The following is a 24,622-nucleotide window of genomic DNA, read 5'->3' as shown; positions in this document are numbered from 1 at the left end:
TGAACTGGGGCTGTATATCAGTAGTTGTAGAATTATTGATATTAATTAGTTTTAATAGTTAATATTTTGTTTGGGTCTGCACACTTGGATTTTGCACAAAAATCATTTTTAAAAAGCAATCTGAGTAATTGCCAAATATTAAAAGAAAGTGTTCTACAAGGAAAGAATACAGTTTTTCATCAAGGTAGCCATTACATGCTCTTTTTACAATATAAACACTTGAGAAAATTGTGGTATAATATGCCAAGAAATTTCTTGTCATTGGTGCCTATGCAGTAAAAAATAATTTTAGTTCATTGTATTTTGAAGTAATGGTTCAGTTAAATTTTTCACCTGCTATGTATCTGAAACACAATTAAAGTTTATAATCTGTAGCACTCTCAAAATGATTTTGCAACTCATCATGGATTAAATGAATATTTTTGTAAAAGTAAAAGCCACACGTTTATAAATTGATTATTTGAAACTTTACAACTGCATCACAGATATGAATTGTACTGCTTATTCATTATAGTTTTTAGTCCTGTAAACTGTTTCTAGGTGAAGCATACTCCAGTGTTTTGGGGGTTTTGAAAATAAATATTTAATTTCATGATCTACAATGTTTATTTTCTTGAGGGGAGTATAATGTGGTATCTTAATCATTTCAAAACATTTCTCCTTTGACTTTTAATTTATTATTGGAACATTATAACCAAAGTTTTTATTTGAAACTAAAAGATACTCTTTACTTTTTATTTAGGATTGATTATAGCTACAGTGACCATCTGTCCTGTCTTCTGCCTCCTATCTTGACAGAATTATTAATTAAGTACCATTTCCAAAATGTCCTGGCTTAGACAATAAATTATATGGTCTCCTTAATTGCCGTTTTATTAGAAACTTATGTACAGATTTAAGCCCTATAGTTCTTAGGAAAAAACATAAATTTAGCAAAGATTTTCAGTAAAAGAGAAAAGAAATAGCATATAGCATAAAGGAGTTTTGAGTTTTTTCTAGATATAAGATTGTGGGTGAACTTCATAGCTTCAAGGATCTATATATAAGATCCTTGAAGATCCAAGATTTAATATATAAGTGGTCAGTCTTTAATTTTTAAAAAAATTCTGTGGTGCTAGGGATCAAACTCAGGGCCTTGTGCATGCTAGTTAAAAGCTCTACCACTGAGATAAATCCCCAGTCCTTCAATATCTTCTTCTTACTCAATAACTACTCTAGACTTGTGAGTTATTGGATATGGTTCCAGGAGCAGAAAGGGAATGGATGGAATGAAATATATTAAAAGGGATTTTTCTGATGTAAGGGCTAGGAGAATAAAGAAACTGATTTATCTTTTCTCTATTAAGTTATATTTAAAAATAGCTTGTCTGTATAATTCCTTCCTTTGAACTTTGTGTTTAACATTATCTTATAAATATGTTAGACTTAATATTAAGATCAGTTAACAAAATTAAGTTCTCAAGTGGAATGCTATACCTTCAGGAGGACTATTAGAGAAATTCTGAATTGATCAAGAATATAATTTTAGTTCATTTATGCAGTCTGATGTCATTAGTATTTACCCTTCAATTCCATTTATCCATCCTGACCATAAATTTTCACTTGCCTTCTTTTCCCTATTCTGTAACTGTCCTATCCCTTATTAATAGGCCAGAACCAATCACTTCTGAAATCGATTAAAACAAAAGGAAGACCATCCTTGTTTTTTAATTGAGTAGATTTCCATCACACTTTATTTAAAAAAAAATCTCATTTTCTTGCCTACATGCATGCAACAAGATATGGCCAAAAAAAAAAAAAAAAAAAAAAAAAAAACTCTCTGGCAGAAGACATTCAGTCAACAAACTGATCTGTTAACTTGTTTCCTTCACTACATATGGTAGATGTTTAAGAATAGAAAAATTATACATCAGACATAATATCCTCATCAGCCCCATATCTGGCTGTAGAAATTGGCCTAATACATTAATTTCCTGGGCTTTAAATTCTGCCAAGTCTTATATTCTAAAAACATCCGTTCCATTGAGAGGATCTATGCTATCACCTTGTTTTTGAGGCTGTAGAGGGCCATGCTCCCCTAGATAAAAATGGTAAAAATCAAAGTCCTTAGCAAATAACAAGACTGTTTTTACTGGGTCCCCCACAAATAATGAGGACTGAAACCTTTATTTTGTATTATTTAAAAATGTACAAAATAACCAAGATAGCCACAGTCTACTTAATCACAATATGTCATTAGAAGCCAAATCCATATGTAAATCCATACTCTCACTATTCACTATTGAACAGCCTGCCCTGCATTTTTCATCACTCTATGAAGAAATATATAATGGAGCTGATAAATACTCCCCACACCCTGCCATAGTACTGGGGAGGAGAGGACATGCTCCAGTTTGTTCTGAGGGAACAGAAGAGTGAAGCTCAGGGAATGAGGCAGCAGCTGAATCTTTCCAATGAAGAGTGACTAAGAAAATGGTTTGTAAGAAAGTTCCTTGTTTTCTACCTAAGATTCTAACATAGAACTGACCCAGAAATGTTCACAGAATTCATATTTAAGCTAAGAAGTAATTACATGGTTTTAGTAAAGTCCTGTCTTCAGCACTTGGTGTGTTGAAAGAAACATCTTCATCTTCTTCATCTAGCTGGAGACTACCAGAAGACAAACGGATTCTGGCCATGGGTGACTTTTTTCCTTTGCCATACAAAGAGTAGTAGTCTGGTTTAAGAATCTCTGATTCAGAATCACTGGATTCACTAGCTACGTACCTTTCTGCTGTGCTCTGATCCATGAGAACTGCTGGGAACTCCTGCTCTGCAAACATACATGTAAATAGGTCTGCTTTACGACTCAGAGCGGGACGAGGCCCTAAAGGTCTAAATTCGGACCCAAAAGGAAAACGGATAGTTTTCATGTCTGATTGGCTCTGGGACCGTTTAGGGGTTTGCTCTTGAATGTTATATGTAAAAGCGTCTTCTAAATTTGGGTCTTCCTCTTCTGGATCTAAATTGATATTGTTCCTACCACTAGTCCTGGCCATAGCTTCTTGGAGTTCTTGAAGGTCTTGCTGAAAGCTTTTTATTCTGGTATTCCTTGGACTCCTTTTGGGTGGCTTTATTGCAGAGGGCTCTAAGTAGTTGTCTGGTCTTGCCCTTTCCTCTGCCATGACTGGAGAGTGTCTGGGCACCTGAGGTGGCTTGTCCACATAAAAAAAGACTTGGGGAGGCATAATATCCACTTGCTGACTAGTACAAGGAATATAGGGCACATCTGTGTAAGTTAGCTGCCTTGCTGGACTCACTCCACTTGTGAGGCCAGAAGATGTGTTTATGTGATGGTCAGCAAACTTGGAGCTTGTTCGGAAGGAGCTTAGAGGACTTCTCTGCTCAAAGAAGTCTCTGGGATCAGGCTGAGGATCAGGGTCAGTGTTAAAGACAGGATCTGAATAAAGAAAAGAGAAAGATGAACTGCTTTGCGACTGATGTAACGATGTGGGATCCGCCTCTGGTTTGGAACGCTCCAGTTCAGCTGCAAACGTCACCTCCACTGCAGAGTTCCTCCTCCTACTGTCTAACACAGGTTCAGATGCGTGTACTCCATTCACATTTCGGTAGTACCCACCACCATATGCTAGTCTCAAGTCTTCCACCTTGAAAGAAAGGACATGTTGGTGAAAAAAAAGGAAAAAGCCATTTGACTGGAGTGGGGATCACACTTCAGAATTTTGAAAGGTAGTTTTCCACAAAGTTAGTTCAATCCATGTTATATTCCAGGATTGACAAATATATATGGAAAGGAGAAGAACTTGTACCATTTTCTAAATTGTGTATTAAAAAGAATATGACAGACTATTCTTTCTCAGTTACATCCCATTTCTGGCCTCCAAGTATGCAATAGACTTGAGGCAACATTGTACTTCAAGCAGTTTTCATTTAGTAGCTCTTATCAATGAACCAGAAAACCTGCCTGGTCCTGACTCTGCTTTTGTCTTGCTTTTGTGTGACCTTAGACAAGTCTCCTAACTTTCTTGCTCCAGCCTCCTCCCTATTTTCTGTAAAATGGTTGGGAGCAAATCTATAAATGGCATGAAATTTTCATATACTGGACAGAACCTTTCATCATTATACCTCTGATACCTTTTGGATAAAAACTGACTTGAAATGAAGGCATGAGAGTCTATATGAGACCTATAATTAATTTTTGTAGAAAGATCCAAAGAAAAGTGATTAACAAGATTGATACTATAAAACTGGCAACTTTCTCCTTCAGTTAAACACAGTTAAGCAGCAAAATTATTTTAAAACCTTAACACAGACCTCTTACCTTCCTCTAAGCCTTAAAATTTCCATAGGTAGAAAAGCAGAGATTTTAGTTTTAAAAATACAAAGCCATAGAAATTGATTTGGATCTTCATTTTGCAAGATGTTAACAATACTGGTTACAATTTGAAAATGTGCCAGAGCCTTTTAGTCTATAAGATACACACCAGTGGGAGTTTACTAAATGGTCTTCTATTGGCAGGAAAGGTTGAGCCGGCAGCCCTCCCCAGGAGGCTAACCTTCTGGAACAGAATAACCCTTAGACACAGTGGGAGATTGTGCAGAATCAATTTTGGGGAGCATTTGAAATCTGGATGAATTACATGTATTTAAAGAAGTAGGAATTTTCAGAAATCTTACTTGTTTTGACACATCAGAGAGGATGTCCGGTGAGGACCTGCACTGTCGTTCATGATACTGAGACGGGTAATGCTTTCTGAAATCCCCAAACAGAGAAGTCATTGAAATGGCTGACATGGGAATAGCGGAATATGTATGAATCTGTACATTCAACTTGAAGTCAGCATGAGAGTGAGAAACAAAAGCATGTACCTTTCAAATGGCAAGCTCTTCAACTGCCGTTTATTCCCATATTCCAAAAGCTGCCTTTGGGTTCTTCCACTATTACAAAGATGAGTTCAAATAATTAATTAATAATCCAATAAGCTACTAAAACTCGAGCCTCAGTTACTGTTGAAACCAAAAGCATCTAGATGACTTAATAGGTCATGACTTGTTGAAGATCACATGAAGAACCAGGAAGAGAGCAACCTTAACTACATAGAACCCAGACATTTCTTTTTTAAAATTACTTTTTAGTTATAGTTGGACACAAAACCTTTATTTTATTTATTTATTTTTATGTGGTGCTGAGGATCGAACCCAGGGCCTCTCACGTGCTAGGCAAGCACTCTACTGCTGAGCCACAACCCCAGCCCCCCCAGACATTTCTTTTCTACAAATTTAAAAAGTGAACTGACTGGGGCTGGGGTTGTGGCTCAGTGGTAGAGCACTTGCCTAGTACACGTGAGACATTGGGTTAGATTCTCAGCACCACATAAAAAAATAAATAAGTAATTAAAGGTATTGTATCCATCTGAAACTAAAACAAAATTTTTTTAAAAAGTCAACTGACTGATTATCTATTTCCCAAATGCATGGCAGGAAAAAAGCAGCTAACTAAACAGCAGAAGAGGATAGCTCCAGTCAGTTGTACACTAGCAAAGAAATGCAGCTGACTGGTGGGAGAAACAAGAGCCAAGAAAGATATCACAAAAATAATAAAACCCAGAAAGTCTGAGCCATTTATCACTGAAGTGCAAGGCCTGACTTGCCTCCCCCACCCTGAGGCCGTCACTGCACTACAGCTGCCTGCAGAGGATAATAAGTGATGTTTATAATAACTCAGGTCATTAAGGAAAGGGCAAAATATGCACAGTATCATCTGTTCAAGAAGACAGGGATTTGTAGAATACATTTTGGAAAGATTCCATCAAAAATACGTTCTTAAAAATACCTCAATTCTTACTGGGGCAGACTTCCACTGTTTGACGAATTCCTTATGTGGAAGCATTCGATTAGAATTTTTTATCTTAGCTAAGAGTTTTGAAAGCTTCCTGCAGTGCATTCCTAGGCTGGTGTTTTCAAGTAAAAACAAGATCTTAATTCGACCTCACTTCCATTTCTCCAAGGTGTGACCTGTAGTGAGGAGCTGCTAGTGTAATATTGCTCAACCTTTTTAATCCCTTATCCCCTCCAGTGCTTTCTTGCTCTTTTGCCTAACATCACCAGAGGATGTTGTTGATCTTTCCTTCCAAAGTCTTGCATATAAGTCGCATATAAGACAAACAATAGGTTCATTGAATATATTTTCTCAAACTGCTTATGCCCCCTCATCCTTGTTGTGATTCTGATCCAATCCCTTAAGTAGGTAAGCCGCCATCCCCCTGTCTCCCAGTTGGGAAATATTGACTTAGAGCATCTTGCCAAAAGTGAGCAGTAAAGAGTACAATCTTTCAAGTGACTGAAATAAATTCTTTTTTTGGGGGGGGGGTACTAGGGATTGAACCCAAGAGCACTTAACCCCTGAGCCACATCCACAGCCCTTTTTATTTTTTTTATTTAGAGACAGGATCTCACTGAGTTGATTAGGGCCTCACTTAGTTGCTGAGGCTGGCTTTGAACCTGCAATCCTCCTGCCTCACTTTCCCAAGCCGCTGGGATTACAGGCATGTGCCACTGTGACTGGCTGAAATAGATTCTTTATTCTTTCTAGAATTTGAACAACTCCTATTGCCTCCCATGTTATTAAAAAGAAGTAGTATACTACTGCATGGTATTTAATTACCTATAGCGGAAACTGGAACCCTTGCTGCAAAGTAGAGTTTTGGGCTTTGATTTGGGCTCTTCAGAAAGCCTGAAGAAGGCATGATACTCCACACAGGTCTTCCAGAAAGCTTTGCAGGCATCTCGGCTGGCCATTGTGAACTCCAAGGTGTCCTTGCACAACGCCTATGTAAAGCAATTTACATTTAGCAAAACATCCTTCCAGAATATTAAAGACTTTGGAATCCCAATGCCTTCCAAGCTCTTAGTCCCAGGGACTATAGGGCTTCTGATTTCCCACTCGGCTCCCCATAGGCGTCACACCTACTGAGACCAAATGATTGGCAACCTTCAGAGGAACAGACAGGGCCACTGCTCTCAAATAGAGCCTTCTCTAAAAGCCAGTGTTGCTTTACACACTAGCCTTAGACACTGTTTAACCCCCACCCCTTCTCTGCCAGGAACATTTTTATGAAGTTGTAAATCAGGTTAAAATGAACATCAAAGGGCATCCTTTCAAGGTGACAAGAAGTTATAAATGACCAACAGGAAAGGGGAGGGAGGAGGAGATTTCCTTACAGATGGAAGGGTTTATAGGATGATTACATGTCCATGAGGCTTTTTAACTTACCAGCAAGAAACACTTCTTCCTCTAGATGCTATCTTGCTCTATGATGTTCTGTGTTGCTCTTTTAACATATTTCAATCTGTCTTTGGGGACCTTGGCCTTCCAAACCTAAAGTTCAAGATCTTCCCATCCCCTGACTCACTATATACCCCCTTTAGCCCAAGGCTACATGGCATGATTACAGCCACATTTTCCACAGCCCCACCAACTCACTGCACTGACCTCCCCACTTGTCTCATTTCTTTCCAGGTTCCTACTTGCAGCCCCTGGGGCTGACCATGAATTTCCCACTGGATCCAGTCTCCTTAACTGCTCAAATGAACACTTTAATATAATGCCAAGATTCAGAGAATGAAGCCCAAACGGACCTTCTGTAGGTCAAAAATTATTTGATACACATGTTTCATTTCCTTTATGGTTATAAAACAATATCATTTCTCACATCTTTGTCTCATCTTGTATGATGCAAACTTGCCCAATGATTACTTATTTTGCTTATGTGTATACCCACTTCTCATATCCTGCTTGGCTTTGGCATGTAGTAGATGCTCAACATTTTTTTTCTCAAGAAAAATAGGTAAAGTTACAGAGGAAGGCAGGAGGGGAAGGGAAAGGGGAAATTGAATTTGAATTCCATGAATATATGAAATTTTCAGCATGAGCCAATTACTATGTATAACTATAATGCTCTAATAAAAATAAATAAACCTCTAAAAAAGATATATGTTGTAAAATGCAGTGGAGAACATCAAGTGATTAGGTCCATAGTCCTAATTCTAATCATTCATTCCCATTTGACTCATCAAACCCCTCAAAAACTATTTCCACAGAGATTTCCCTTACTTTACTCATTCTGAACTACAAATCAGATTTCTTAGTGTTTTGTCTTTGCTAATAGTGTGAGTAAAGCTCTGGTTGGTTATGTAGAGGCAAGAGAGGGGGCATATATCACCCCTCAGGGCTGGTCAGCTTTTCACCACTTACATTCAAAACATTTGCAGAAGCAACCAAGAAATTCCAAGTGAACAGAAAAGCAAAAGAATTTATTAGAAATCTACTTACCAAGATATTGGCATGAAGTTTGATAAGAAAATGTTTTCTCTTAAAACTCAACTTGCGGATTTTAGCCCAGTTGAAAGTATTGATCTTTGTATTTCCCTGTAATAAAACATGTAGCTGATTTCAGGCTGTGTAAGCAAAATTTGGCTTGTAAAACAGGGCAAATATGATTGAAAATGCACTTCATAAATAGGACTGTGTGGTGTGTGTGTGTGTGGGGGGGGGTACCGGGGATTGAACCCAGGGGTGATTTACCACTGAGCTACATCACCAGTCCTTTTAAATTTGTTTTTATTTTGACACAGGATCTTGCTAAGTTGCTGAGGCTGGCCTTGAACTTGTGATCTTTCTGCCTTATCTTCCTGAGTCTCTGGCATTACAGGCATGTGCCACAGCCCCTGGTGAATGAAACTATTTTTGATCCATCTCTTGCATAGAATGATCCTGTTGAGCTAAGTAGAAGCTATGGCCAGGTGTTTCAGGTGGGCCACAAGGGCTGCTCTGGGGATGGTTTCTGGCTTAGACAGTGAGATCACAGTAGAAATGGATTACTTTAATAGGTTCATGAAACTCACCTCTTTCCCATGTTTGCAGAGTCAGCTGCTAAAAAAAAAAAGACATATTTCTCCTGCCACCCCATTTACCCAAATACCTTTAATAATTCCTCACTGCCTGCATCATCAAGTCTTGGCTGAGTTTTCCTGTTACTTTTCTATTGAATATACAGCTGTATTTCCCACTGCTCCCCCCCACACACAAAAACACTCTTTCATTCAAATATACACCTTTCTCCTATAGTCTCCTCATTCTCCTTACTCAAAATACCTTCCACATAGACAAGCCTTCTTACCAGCTTTGATAGCACCTTCTTGAGAATATTCATTTTCTTTGAAGAAAAGATTCACTTTTTTTTTTTTTTGGTACCAGGGATTGAACTCAGGGGCACTTGACCCCTGAGGCACATCCTCAGCCCTATTTTGTATTTTATTTAGAGACAGGGTCTCACTCAGTTGCTTAGTGCCTCACTATTGCTGAGGCTGGCTTTGAACTCAAGATTCTCGTGTCTCAGCCTCCTAAGCCACTGGGATTACAGGCGTGTGCCACTGCACCCAGCTGAAAAGATTCACTTTTTAAATTAGTGTTTTAGCTGTTTATAAAAACTTAAAATTGATATATGTTAATGGGGTACCATGTGATGCTTCAATGCATATATAATTGTGCAATGTTCCAGCCAGGTTAATCATATCTATTTCATCAAATATTTTTTGAAATATTTTTAGTTGTAAATGAACACAATACCTTTATTTATTTATTTTTCTGTGGTGCTGAGGATCGAACCCAGTGCCTCACATATGCTAGGCAAGTGATCTACCACTGAGCTAAAGCCACAACCCTCACCAAATATTTTTATGATGAAAACATTCAGGGGCTGGGGATGTGGCTCAAGCGGTAGCATGCTCGCCTGGCATGCATGAGGCACTGGGTTCGATCCTCAGCACCACATAAAGTAAAATAAAGACATTGTGTCCACCTCTAACTAAAAAAATTTTTTTTTAAAAAACAATCAGGGTCTGGGGCTGCGGCTCAGAGGTAGAGCGCTCGCCTAGCATGCGTGAGGCCCTGGGTTCGATCCTCAGCACCACATAAAAGTAAAATGAAGATATTGTGTCCACTTAAAACTTAAAAAAATAAATGTTTAAAAAACATTCAGAATACTTTTTCTAGCTTTGTTGAAATATGTAAGACATAAATGTTATCCATAGTCATCCTACTGTGCAATAGCACACCAGAGCTATTTCCTCCTATCTAATTGTAACTTAGTGCACATTGATCAACTTCTCTTCATCCTTCCCTCCCTCTATTTTTCCAGTCTTTGGGAACCATTACTCTCAACTACAACATCAACTTTTTTAGTACTTTCATTTCTGTCCCTGGCTTATTTCACTTAACATAAGAGCCTCCAATTCCATCCATATTGTTGTAAATGACAGCATTTCATTCTTATTATGACTGAATAGTATTCCATCTTGTATATTTTTGTACATTTTCTTTAACCATTCATCAGTTAATAGAGGCTTAGGTCATTTCTTTTTTTAAAATATTTTTTTAATTGTAGGTGGACATGATTTTTATGTGGTGCTGAGGATCGAACCCAGAGCTTCACAAATGAGAGGCAGGTGCTCTACCACTCAGCTATAGCCCTGGCTCTAATTTCTTTATTATTATTATTTTTATTTATTTTTTATTTTAATTTGTTATATATGACAGTAGAATGCATTACAATTCATATTACACATGTAGAGCACAATTTTTCTATTTCTTGTCTATTATGAATGCCTTCTCTAGAATATTCTTATTCCTGCAGCCTATGTCCCTTCCTAACTCCCCTGTACTCTCTTGGATCTCCTGGTCTGCCTAAACAGCTTACCTTGTTTTTCATTTATTTGTTTGTTCAAGAGGTAATCCATTCACATGGTTGAAAACCAAAAGCACACACAAAAGATAAATAGTATTGAAGCCAAGTTTGAGGCCAGCCTCAGAAACTTAAGCAAGACCCTGTATCAAAAAAATTTAAAAATCTGGGGATGGTGGAGTGCCCCTGGGTTCAATCCCCAGTACTCCCTGCAAAACACACACACATACACACACACACACACACACGGAAAAAAAAAGATATGTAGCATTGAGAAGTTTCACTCTCACCACCATCACCCCTACTCTTGTTCCCACCTAACCATTCCCTACAAGCACCACATTTATTAGTTTGTTGATTATTTAAAAGTCTGATAGCACTATTGGGACCAAGTCTGTCTCACATTCAGTGTTAGTTTCTTGACTGCCTTTTGTCTGTTCTCTCTTTCTTTGAAACAACCTTCCTTAACTCCCAACTCTGGCCCTGTGGCCTGGATAACTTCCTCAGGTCTTGGCTTAAACGTTAAGGCCCTCTCACCTTTTATCTTAGTGCCCTACACTTCTAGCACAAACTCCTGGCCCTTGTTCGTAATTACTTATTTAACTATCTGTCTTCTCCTCATTAGAAACCAAGTGCTATGAATTCAGGATCATTCTTATCTACCTCTGTAGCCCTAGTGCCTGGTACAGAATGCACAAAGAATATACTGAAAAAAGGATGAATAAATAAATGGCTTCCTAACTCCCTAAATACACTAAAAACTACTGACTTGCACACTTTAAAACAGTTTAATTTTATAGGATGTAGTTGATGCCCTTCAGTAGATGAATGGATAAAAAAATGTGGCATATATACACAATGGAATATTACTCAGCAATAAAAGAGAATAAAAGCCTGGCATTTGCAGTTAAATGGATGCAGTTGGAGAAGATAATGCTAAGTGAAGTTAGCTAATCCTCCAAAAAAATAAATGGTGAATGTTTTCTGATATAAGGTGACTGACTCATAGTGGGGTAGGGAGAGGCAGCATGGGAGGAATAGACAAACTCTAGATAGGGAAGAGGGGTGTAGGGGAGGGGGCAGGGGGTTAGCAATGATGGTGGAATGTGATGGACATCATTATCCAAAGTACATGTATGAAGACACAAATTGCTGTCAACATACTTTGTATACAATTAGAGATATGAAAAATTGTGTTCTATATGTGTAATAAGAATTGTAATGCACTCTGTTGTCATATATTAAAAACAATTAAAAACCCTTTTAAAAAAAGAAAGAATATGATAAAGAACACAGAGGGCTGGAGTTGCGTCTCAATGGTAGAGCACTTGCTGAGAATGTGTGAGGCATTGGTTTCAATTCTCAGCACCACATATGAATAAATAAATAAAGATGTTGTGTCCATCTACAACTAAAAAAAAACACTTTAAAAACAAGAACACAGAGATAAATATCTATTCTTTGACTGAATTTAGGGTAGAGACATAACATATTCTAAGTAACATCAGCTGTATTGTTCCCAACTGCCTACAGAAATATTCACATTGAAAGAAATCACAAGCAACATGGTAGCTCTACCTTGCTACCATTCCCATCTTTTCCAGTGCAGTAAGAAATGGCAAGGACCAGGGGTTAGAGTGGGAAGGGTAACAAGGCCCTCCTGGATAAACACATATACCTGTGATGCATTGAGGCTTTTAAAATTTGTTCTTTTTAGTTATACATGACAATAGAATGTATTTTGACATATTATACATAAAGGAGTGTAATTTTCCATTCTTGCAGCTGGACACGAAGTGGACTTACACTGGTGGTGAATTCATAATCGAACATAGGAAATTTATGTCCAATGTATTCCATTATTTTTCCTATTCCCATGTTCCTCCTTTCCCTTCATTCCCCTTTGTCTAACCCAATGAACTTGTATCCCCACTTTATTGTGTGATAGCATCTGCATATCATAGAGAACATTTTGTCTTTGGCTTTTTGGGATTTGCTTATTTTACTCCATTGAGTCTTTTGCTCATCAGTGTGACTGACTCTCATGCTGAAAAGTTTATAACCAAATAAATGAGAAGGCCAAGATTCTCTTAGCTGAATCCTTACATGACCTGTTTGGTAACTCCAGAGTTCTAATTTGGTCTTGGGGGTCAGTGGGCCTTAGGTCATCTCCCTTCTCTCTTACAAGTGATTTATTCACAACAAAGTCCTGGGAAAAGAATGAGCCAGTAAATAGCAACAGTCAGTGGCAAGGTTGAGCACTAATGCCCTACCAGCTAGCACTGGGCACCTCCATTGCAAACAAAAATGAACAGAAGCATTGCACATTTTGGACCCCTCTAGGTGTCTCTGGAGGACATGGACAGTGTCACAGCCTACATTTTTTAGATGCCCTAATATACTTGCTCTAGAAGTTCCAAAGAGCTTCGTGACTTTACTTCCCTACCATGCTGGCCTCAACAAATGTGTGAACCCCTTAGAATATAGATAGTTATTTACAGATTGCACCTTGAAGCAAAGTGCATTGAGGGGAGATGGCTTACCCCTGGACTTTTCAAGCATTATTTCCCTTTCTAGCAGTTGGTAAAACTGAGTATTGTGATCACCCAGGGAACAGACACCCAAGTTTGAGTGGAGATAACCTGGCAAGCTGAAGGACTTGGAAGGAAAGAGTTGTTACCCGTAACACCAGGACTCCCATGTGTGCAACAGCCAGGTGAATCTGCATCCCTTCACCATCACTGGCAGGGTGGGGCCTGATGCCATACATGTCCAGTTTCCTTGCTATGTCCAGTAGTAGAATATCAGATTCAGCTGGATTTTTGCCACTGCAAGGGGAAAGAATTTATGAGCCTAATAAATCCAGCACGCATGACACCTCCACTCTGAGAGCTCCATGAGGAGGTCAGTGTTTTCTTGAGCCTGAAGCTTCTCAGGCTTAAGGGCTTGCTCTCAAGAATCTGTTCCCAGCTTTAGTGTCCTCCACTGGGGAAGCAGGTGCCAGTTAAAGTACTTACATGTGCTTCTGATGAAAGTGCATGATTTTGCTCTCTAAACAGTCTTGGTTTGGTAAGTACCGGCTTTGTGCCAGATGTTTCTTGACTGTTTCTTCATGAAAGTCTCCCAGTTCTGCTGCATGACAAAAGAAAGTGACATTTTTCACATTACCATCGAGGAACTAAGCAACTCAGCCATTGCAAACAGAAATGAACAGAAGCATTGCACATTTTGGACACCTCAAGGTGTCTCTGGAGGTCCTGGACAGTGTCACAGCTTACATTTTTTAGATGCCCTAATATACTTGCTCTAGAAGTTCCAAAGAGCAAACTCAGCCTAATGATCTCCCCCAAATAGTTCTTTCTTTGCAGCTAGTTGTAGCTCCATGCCTCTGACTTCATGCTATACATATATGTGTATTTCTGTAGGGGAGGACTGACTGGCTATTTTTCAAATTATGAGCAATTGGTATTGATGTTTCAGTATAGTAAGTTACAGATATTGTGTCCATCTACAACTAAAAAAATTTAAAAATAAGAACACAGAGATAAATATCTATTCTTTGACTGAATTTATGGTATAGACACTAGATATTCTAATATGAGCAGTTGGTATATGCTGTTTCAGTATAGTAAGCAACAGACCTATTACCAAGATTACAGCTGCATGTTTTGTTGGGATTTTCTTTTCCCACATTCTTCTTATATCTCCTACTTCCAACTAGCCCCTGTTAGAGGTTGAATTTTTTCTCTCCAATGTGGAAATCCTAACCTTCAGTACCACCAAACATGGTTCAATTTGGAGACAAGTCCTTTAAAGAGGTGATTAAGTTAAAATCAAGGACATTGGGAGCTCTGTAATTCAATCTGACTAGTGTTCCTATAAAGGGAGGAAATTTGGACATACAGAGAGATGCAAGGGATGTGAGCACAGCAAAAGGACCACGTGAAGACATAGCAAGAAGACAGCCATCTATAAGCCAAGGAGAGAGGCTTCAGAAGAAACCAAACAAGCCAACACCTTGATCTTGAACTTCCAGAATCATAAGAAAATTATTTTCTCTCCTTTAAACCACCCAGTATCTGGTATTTTTCCTTGACAGCCCTAGTAGACTAATTCATCCCCCCAACTTCACTCCACCCTGATTATATATTATCAAGAATGGGGAATAAACATGCTAACTATAATGCAAGCCAGTCTCAGCCAATTTATCACTCTATACATTGGAAATCTAGTAAATCCCCAGCTATCTGGAATCCCCAGGAGATGAATCATTCTGGAAATTATTCTGGGCTTTCAAATAACTAGCAGTGTATGCATGATCATAATTTACTCTTTTCTAGATGTCTCCAGCTTATTATTATAAATACTTTTTATAGCATTATGCCTATGCAGGCAATTGAGGTATTTAGGGATTATCTGCCCCTAATTTAAAAGGCCTCAGGCTGCTTTGACATTTGGATTCTTTTGTCTTCTTTATAGTTGTTTTATTAAATTGTTGTCATCATTGTTGTTTTTGCTTTTTTCATATCAGATTTATATGAATTACTTCCTGGTCATCAAATTCTCATCTAACATAAAATGGAAAATCAGATCTCCACACCTATTAGAAGTGTATGTTGTATAAGAGTGAATACACTCTTGCTGGGCACGGTGGTGCATGCCTGTAATCCCAGTGGCTTGGGAGGTTGAGGCAGGAAGATTGCAAGTGCAAAGCCAGCCTCAGTAACTTAGTGAGGCCCTCTCTCAAAATTAAAAGTAAAAAGTACTGGGGATGTAGCTTAGTGGTAAAGTACCCCCTGGGTTAAACCCCCAGTACCATAAATAAATAAATAAACAAATAAATAAATAAAAATTTAAAAAATGTAAATAGACTCTCCATGAAATCCTGTGGTAAGCAAAATATGTGAACAATAGGGTACCTAGTTTGAGAGCTAGAAGGATTTTTGTTTGTTTATATTCTCTTTTCTTTCTTTGTGTTCTATTTGTATTTTGGACAGACAGTTTAGTCATCTTTAGACAATTAAGGTACACATGTATATTTCAAAATCACATTATGATGAAAATCTCCATATATCAAACATTTCTAAAGGCCAATACAATGACTTGTTAATTTATTTATTTGTTCATTTATTTTACCAATACTGATAAATGTACAAATCTCACTAATAATCAGGCTTAGATAGCCTCACTAATTAATTTCATCAAATGTTCAAAATAGTAATAAATATAAATTCTTCACAATTTTTTTTTCCAGAAAATAGAGAAGGGCATACTTACCAATTCTTTCTAGGGGCCCAGTATTACCCCAATACCCAAGCCAGATAAAAACATCAACAAGAAGAGAAAAGTATAGGTCAATATCTTTTGTGAATACAGAGGCAAAAATCCTCAATAAAATACCAGCAAATTGAATTCGGCATTAAATAAAAAACTTTGCAGGGGCTGGAGTTATGGCTCAGTGGTAGAGCACATGTGAGGCACTGGGTTTGATTCTCAGCACCACAAATAAAGAAATGAATAAAATAAAGATCCACCAACATCATAAAAAAAAGATTGTATGCTATGACCAAGTAAGATTTATTTCAGGATTTCAAGGTAAGCTCAACATACGAAAATCAATTAATGTAATACACCTATTGGTATAATAAAGAACACAAATGCACACATACACACACACACACACACACACACACACACACACACACCAAAAAAACACCCCAACTCATTATACATTATCATCTGAATAGATGCAGAAAATGCAATGAGTAAATCCAACACCCATTTATGGTAAAAACACTTGGCTCAGTGACAGAGCACTTCTTTAGCATGTGTGAGGCCCTGAGTTCAATCCCCAGCCCTGAAAAAAACAAATAAGCAAAGAAAAAACCTACGGCTAAGGAGGGGAGGGAAAAAAGGAAATACTGGGGAATGTTATTGACCAAATTATATTGTTATTTTGTGTGCACATATGAGTACATAATAATGAATCCTCCCATTATGTATAATTATCATGCACCAGTAAAAAATATGGGAAAAATCTTATAACTACTATTATAATCATACTACATGGTTAGAAACTAAATGCTTTCTGTTAAGACCAGGAACCAGACAAAGATATCTGTTCTTGCTATCTCACCCAACATGATACTGGTGGTTCTAGTAATTATAGTCGGGCAAGAAGATATATAAAGGATGTGCTCGAAATGGAAGAGATAAAATTGTCTTTACTTGGAGTAAACATGATCTTGTATGTCAAAAATCATAAAGAACCCACAAAACTACTAAAACTAATAAATTAGTTCAGCAAGAAAAAACTGATATACAAAAGGTAAATATATTTGTATATAATAGCAATGAACAATCTGAAAATAAAATTAAGAAAATAGTTGCATTTACAGTAACATCAAGAAAAGAATAAAATACTGAGGAATAAATCAAACAAAAGAAGTGTAGGACTTGTACACTGGAAACTACAAACATTGATGAATTTTGAAAAATGATTTACACAAGTGGAAAGATATCTCATGTTCATGGACTAGAAGACTTGCTATTGTTAAGATGGCAACTTTTTCCAAAATTGAGCTATAAACATAGGACAATCCCCATCAAAATCCCACAGACTTTTTTTTTTGGTAAAAATCAATAAGCTTAAAATTTACATAGAAATGAGGAGATGCAAATTAATCAAAACAATTTTGCAGAAAAAATAAAGTTGGAATATATACAGTTGCTTATTTCAAAACCTATTACAAAGTTACAACAATAAAGTAAGTGTAAATAATCATAAAAGGACAGACGTTGAGATTGACGAACCATAATTGAGAGTCCAGAAATAAGGTCAAAAGACAAATTTAATGTCTTAAATTCTCAAATGAGGCAGGCCTGGTGGTGCACACCTATAATCACAGCAGCTTGGGAGGCTGAGGCAGGAGGATTGCAAGTTCAAAGCCAACCTCAGCAACTTAGTGAGACCCTGTCTCAAAATAAAACTAAAATTAAAAAAAAAGGTTGGGGATGTAGCTCAGTGGTTAAGCACCCCTGGATTCAATCTCTGGTACCCTGTACCTCCCCCCCAAAAAAAGGTTGATAGTAAGCTAACTCTTTTAACATAGGCAAAAGTTTTAAATAAGCATTTTACAAAAACAAACACCGATAAGCACACAAAAAGTTGTCAAATCTTTAGTCATTAGGAAAATGCTGATAATTATAATTTCAATAAGATATGTCTTCATAAACACATATTAATGAAGGTATAGAAAAATTGAAAACCTTATACATTTCTGGTGTTAATGTAACAATTTGGAAAACAGTTTGGCTGTTTCTTAAAATATTCAACATAAGTATTTCACAACACCAAGCAATTACACTCAGGAATCTGCCCAAGAGAAATGAAAACAGGTACTCATATAAAGACTGGTGAGCCAATGTTTATAACGTTATTTATTATAGCTGGAAATAATCCAAATGTCCATGACCAGGTGATTAGATGGATAAAATATGGTACATACATAAAATGGAATACTATTCAGCAACAGAAAGGAACTGAAACATTTATGAATTTAAAAAATATGGTGAGTAGAAAAAGATGCAAAATACCACATATTCTATCATTCAATTTACATAAAATGTACAAAAAAGGCAAATATGGAGAAACAGAAAATAAACTGTGGTTGCCTGGTGCTAAGCATGGGAACAGAGTGTGATCACAAATGGGCCTGAGAGATCTCTTTTGATGTTATGGAAATGTTCTAAAGCTGGATTGTGGTAATGGTTGCACAACTCTATAAATTTACAGAGTTGAGTTGTGCATTTTTAAATAGGTGAATTTATTGTATGTAAATTCTACATCAATAGAGCCATTAAAAAATACATCACACATCAAACTTTTGGCTTATTTTTCTTCCTTCTTAAGTGACTAAGTAGATATTAAAGTCCTTTAGTATATTCGTTTGTTTTTGCTTTTTGTTTGTGCAGTGCTGGGATTGAACCCAGGGCCTCACGCATCCTGAGCAAGTTGTCTACCACTAAGCCACATCCCCAACCCTAGACTTTGGAATTATTAAGCACAAGACCCCACGCTGAAAACATAAGAACATCTAAGACTGGGCTTGTTTTTCTCTTCATGCAGAACTATGACAAGTTAGGAAGAGAACTATTACATACAAATAAGTAAATATCACCAATAACAGAAGGTGACAAATGTCATGAGCACTTTTAGTATCACCATGCTGGTCCAAACTATCATTATCTCTCCTGTAATTTCCCCTTATCTGGTCTCCCCACTCCCACCATTCCCTCCTCAGATGTATTTTCACCACAGCAGCTAACATGATCCTGTTAAAATCTAATTCAGATTATTTCACTCCTCTGCTTAAACTGCTTTAATACTTTCCCATCTCATTTAGAGTCAAGCTGTATGTCTTTAATATGTTTTATTTCTTTTCTTGAAACAGGGTCTTGTAAGTTGCTGAGGCTGGCCCAGAACTTTTGATGTTTCTGCCTCAGGATCCTGAGTTGCTGGAATTACAGGTGAGTGCCTAGGACTTGGTTTTCAATTTTTTTAAGACCAGGTATTGAACTCAGGGACACTCAACTACTGAGCCAAATCCCCAGCACTTTTTATATTGTATTTAGAGACAGGGTCTCTAAGGCCCTTCGGGATTAATCTCTCCCCGTCTCATTCAGCTCCAGCTACTCACAATAGCTTTCGATGTTTCCCCCCAGGACACGTAGTATGTTACCACCTCAGGCCTTTTGCACTGAATGTTCTCTCTGCTTAGAACTTTCTTCCACCAGATTTTGCTGCATGGCTTGGTCTCTCACCTCCCTCAAGTCTTTGTTCAACTGTTTCCTTCACAGTACATTTACCTCCACTTGCCACCTTATTTCAATATTCAGTACCCACTCTCAGAATCCCTTATCTCTCTTCCATGCTTTATTTTTCTCCATTGCCCTCATCATCTTCTAACGCTGTCAACATGTGAACTCCATGAGGGTGAGGATTTTTGTTTCAATTCCTTGCTGTGGCCTCAATTACCTATAATAGTATCTGGTACATGGCATGTATTTGATAAGCACAAATGAATTTTTGTTGAATAAATGGCAAAGAAGCGTTACTAAGGGAGTTCATAAGGGGGAAGCTTCATTTGAAATGTATAAATTGTGTTTGAGAGGAAATGTCCCATAGAGAAGATGAGTTCCAAGACAGACTTAAGCAGGTAAGAACGTCAGGATGCAGGGTTCTTGAATGCCTAGAATACAGCAGGTGTTCAACCAATATTGGATGAGTGAAAAAATGAACAGATAAATGAGCAATCTGGTTGTGACTGGCATACTATCTTAGTGTCCAGTGAGCCTGACCAGGATCAATTATGAAAAGCTAACTCACTGGAAGTTTAGTTCCCGCCTCCACAGCTCCCCTATGGAAAGAGCTTCTATTGATAAACAAAATAACTCCTGGGAAAGCTGAAGGGCCCTATGCTATGCCTGAAATTGGCCACTAGGGAATGCTCAAACACATAAGGCAGAATTGTTCAGAATGAAATTGGGCTCCCCCCAAAAAGGCCACCCAGAAACCCCAACCCCCGGTTGCTACTTTAAGAGGCAGCCAATGGAGAAAGATGTTTTCCAACAATGTTTCCTCCATCTACTCTACCCAGGCCCCACATCCCAGTGCCAAACAAAATATTGGACACATGGTTAATGACCTTGGCATTCAGGATCTTCAAAATGATGCTTCACTTTCCACTACTTCTCCTAAATAGACACCATGCTTGAGCTCTACTGGACATTCTGCATCCTCCATATATGCTGCTTCTTGCCCCACCACCATTTCTTTCATGCTGTTTTCTCTGCCTATCATCTATCCAATTCCCCAGTTTCTCTTTAAGGTCTAGCACAAAAGCCACCTCCTCCCTCAGCCTTCCCTGATTACTATTGCTCTTACTGCCCTCTGCCTTGCTGAGATAAACTTCAGTTCTTTTTACTTGTCCCAGCTAGGAGTCCCTTGATAAACATGGATTCAGACACCATCTGCATCCAAGCACTTTGTTCTGGGGTTCCTAGTGAAATCAACCATTTATGGACTGGCAGAAAGGTAAGGGGGCAGAGGTCAAAAATGAACTTATGAAACAAGAAACTGAAGTTATGGTCCTGCAGGATTTCTAAGGAACAGTGTATTCTTGGGAGGCCTCTAAAATAGAGAGAAAGTCCAGCTGGCCTTAGAAGAAGAGATGTTATCTTCAGCTGCCTAGACCCTACCCTTAGGGCTACAGGAGCAGCCTGGCCTGTCCAGTGTCAACCCTCTCAGGCAGGCCCCCACTGTTCTGCCTCCTCCGCCTACCTTTGTTATTCAGCCTAGTCCAACTATGGCTGCTAGGATATGGGGAACACTAATAGATGCCTGGGGCCTTTTTCCCTTTTAGCCTCTCTCCACCTGCTGTACTCTGTGCTTTGTTCTCTGAAACCATGATAAAGAGCAACACAGAAATCATATTGAACGTGACAGTGTGCTACAGAGAGCACATACCAGAGATGTATCCTGGGGGCAAACAGAGGCAGTCAGTGCCTGCCTGGCAAAGTCCATGCCCAGATTTGTCCAAACCAGTTCCTGGACAGCAAGCCCAGGGGCAGTGGGAGGGGCAGGTTGGACTGAGGTAAAAGAAAATCAGCATTTACTTTTAATCTACAGAACTACCCTGTGAGAGGGTATTCTTATTTCTATTTTAAAGGCAAGGGCACTCAGGCTCAGAGAAGGAAAGGGACTTGCCCTCCACAGTTAGGAAGTAGTAGAGACAGAACAGAATTTGATACAAATCTCAATGGCTGCAATGAAGCAGCCTCTTTCTGCTTCACCATGCTGTTTCTCTAGATCTTATCCAGGCTGTCTGTCCTTTTAAGCCCTAACACAGTGATATTCACACTGGGATGTTCAGCTCTTTTGCTTGGGTCTCCATCTGGCTGATAGGCCCCAAAGCAGACATTAGTTACTTACATTGTAAGATGTGAGATACCATCAACGCTGTACAGTTGTCACTGCAGGGAAGCCTTCCTAGAGCCAAATCCTTCTTTATTTGAAGAGTAAAAAGATACCTGCAAAGAAGTTGGGAAAAATCTCTTAGAGAGAGAAACAGGAATAAGAAAGAGCATTTCACTTCTGCCAGACCCAAGATAATTCAAGAGACGAATGGCACCCCCAGTGGTGAGTAATGCGTAAAATTTGCTTCAGCCCCAAACCAGCCCCAGACCACAAAGTGCTGATCCAGCATTTTGGCAGTTTTTGCAGCCATTAGGAATCACCCTGGCCAAATCCTCCCGCCAACTTGAGGGAAGTGGCCAATCATTCTCTGGTAGTTTCTGCCACGTAGCAAAGCCACATTCCAAACAAGAGAGAAAATAAGAGCCAGCAAGAATGAAGGCACTTTTGAGGCCAGTACTGAACTGTTGAGAAAGTGCAATCAAAGGCTAGAGTGTAGCTCAGTGGTTGAGTGCTTTCCTAGCATGCATGAGGCCCTGGGTTCCATTCACAGCACCGCAAACAAAACAGTGTTATCAAGTACTCTCTGCAATAACAAGGAGGTTGGTGGACCTGGAATGATCAGCCTGGTTTACACTTATACAGAGAGGGGTGACATGATTTAACAAGGTCATATCACCCAAAGATTATGATTTCAGAAATCAAGGACTTGGGGCCAGGCTTCGGCCCACGTTATTCCCTTTGCCTGAATTGCTATCTCTATCATTGGAGCCCAGCCCAACACTTTACACAGAAGAGGTATCATAAGGAACATTTGCTGAATGGAATTAAGCCTTTTTCCCCACCAGCATCTCACCAGGGACCCTTAAAATGAAGGTTGGTATTTGGGGCTCTACCAAACAGCATTTGTCCCACACATTTAAGGTCTTATCAAAGGAGAATCAACTTTTGGGGAAAAATGTGTATAATAAAGTCTCCACCACTGCTTTCTTCCGTGGTCCAAGATAAAATATTGATTTTATTTTATACATTAAAACATTTATTGAATATCTACGGTGGGTGCTTCCCTATATAAAATACAATCATTTTGGCACTGGGAATTGAACCCAGAGCCTTGTATATGCTGGACAAGCACTCTGCAAGTCAGCTACATCCTCAGCCTTTTTATTTTACTTTGAAACTGTTTCTTGCTAAGTGCCCAGTCTAGCCTTTAGTTTATGATCCTCTTGCCTCATCATCTTGGAGTAGCTGGCTTATGGCTGTGCACCACCACTCCTGACTAAAATGTGATTTTCTAAATGAAGTTCAGTTGACCTTTTTGGTAACTAATTAAGCCTTGAAGGCCATGTGGTGGATCAAAATTAATTGCAGGTGATAGACTAAAATACAGATTGAAAAATTTAGCAGATGATTATTCAGTTTACAAAAGCATTAATCATTATAATCCTTAGAATTGTGAGCTCCCTAATGCATTAGAAATGACTCAATTAGAAAAATTATATTTGCACACCACTCACAGAAATCCACATATTAGCCTCAAACAAGTATCCTTATGAATTCAGCCAGTTAAGTATTCTTAAATGTACTAATGGGGAAAAGCGAAAGGGAACTTAACCTTTGCCATTGCCTGTTTTCAAATAGAGATGGAAATGAGAAAAAAATCAGTTCAGTTGCTAAAAGGAAAGTGAATTTCTTTGTGTTCCTAACAAGAAAGAAACTTCTTGTCATTTGACACGTTCCTTGCTGTTAAGAAGGCAGCTGCCTGCTACAAATACCAAATCTTTCCTCTGAACAGCTGATGAATCATTCATCATCACATTGATTTTCTCGGGTTGTTTTTTTTTTTTTTTTTTGAGGGAGGGGAAGAGAATATGTTTATCTCCATCAAAATTGGTCATAATTTAAAACTTAACTGAAATGGGTTTATGAATGCAAACTAACATAAATACCAAGATATCAGGTTATCACAAATAAGGAGAGAATCTGGAGAGAAAAATAGGAAGAGAGAGGCTTATGAAAAGTGACTTGTGCAGGACCTCTCAGGAAAGTTTCCTTGTATGAAAGGGGTGAGGTTGAACTATCTATGAACCATGTAGGAGGGGAGACGTCAGGAAGAATAACTGCCAACATCCTGTGATGTTGGCCAAATCATTTTAACTCCCAGGACATGTTTCCTCATCTGTAAACCAAGAGGGTTGGACTGGGTTATCTCTTAGATCTGTTCTATGTTTAAGAGTCTAAGTCTAGAAAGCAGAGTAAAGGTTGGGGGAGTATTGTATTGACAATGAATTTTTGCAGAAGTAGGTTTACATTGTCATTCCAAAGGGCATCTTTCATAAGTATACATCATCATTACAGAATGTCTCGGATTCTACCTATGATATATATATATATATATATATATATATATATATATACACACGTGCCTATTTTCAGTGTTCACAGAAATCAGCTGGTATCATGCCTATACTTATTGAAACATGCTATGAGGGAGAACATGGTTATTGCTGTAGCAGTTAATAACATAACCCCTAAGGGTCAGCCAGGTTTGCTACCACTTCTAGAATATCACCCCTCATTCTCCCTGAAGCTCCAAACTTTTGAAGATTTACATCTTGGAGACCAGCCAGGCTCTTTCTCTCTCCTGCTCCTTTCCATCTCCCAGAGAGTGACATAGAGCCAAGTCTTGCTAAGGGGAGCCAGAAGCCCCTTCCCAATCAATGGAGAATGATGATCCTCAAGTAACATCATGCAGCAGACACAAAGGTACTATACCTTGTAAGTTCTTCCCGAAGATGTCCAGGGTCCACTGGGAAAAATTTCACCATAAATTTGAAAACAACCTCCTTAGGATCTTAAAACACAATATCTCCATAAGTTGTAATTAAATGTCCATCATAACAGT

The 24,622-nt window shown here is 38.4% G+C and overlaps 1 protein-coding gene across 1 annotated transcript in view; it reads right to left on the bottom strand.

Moving 5' to 3' along the window:
- Nucleotides 1-2,552: 2,552 nt before the first annotated feature.
- Nucleotides 2,553-24,622, bottom strand: part of Frmd7 (FERM domain containing 7) — a 91,363-nt gene continuing 69,293 nt past the window's right edge. Inside the window, exons 5-13 of the mRNA XM_077794020.1 lie at nt 24,493-24,526; nt 21,736-21,833; nt 13,760-13,874; nt 13,423-13,570; nt 8,333-8,428; nt 6,665-6,828; nt 4,870-4,938; nt 4,678-4,753; nt 2,553-3,647 (exon numbers count right to left, since the gene is read on the bottom strand). Of these exons, the coding sequence (XP_077650146.1) occupies nt 2,553-3,647; nt 4,678-4,753; nt 4,870-4,938; nt 6,665-6,828; nt 8,333-8,428; nt 13,423-13,570; nt 13,760-13,874; nt 21,736-21,833; nt 24,493-24,526 (1,895 nt within the window). The remainder of the gene's footprint in view (nt 3,648-4,677; nt 4,754-4,869; nt 4,939-6,664; nt 6,829-8,332; nt 8,429-13,422; nt 13,571-13,759; nt 13,875-21,735; nt 21,834-24,492; nt 24,527-24,622) is intronic.

Source organism: Urocitellus parryii, chromosome X (genome assembly GCF_045843805.1).
Source record: "Urocitellus parryii isolate mUroPar1 chromosome X, mUroPar1.hap1, whole genome shotgun sequence".
Classification (NCBI taxonomy): domain Eukaryota; kingdom Metazoa; phylum Chordata; class Mammalia; order Rodentia; family Sciuridae; genus Urocitellus; species Urocitellus parryii.
This window is presented reverse-complemented; position numbering and strand designations above follow the sequence as displayed.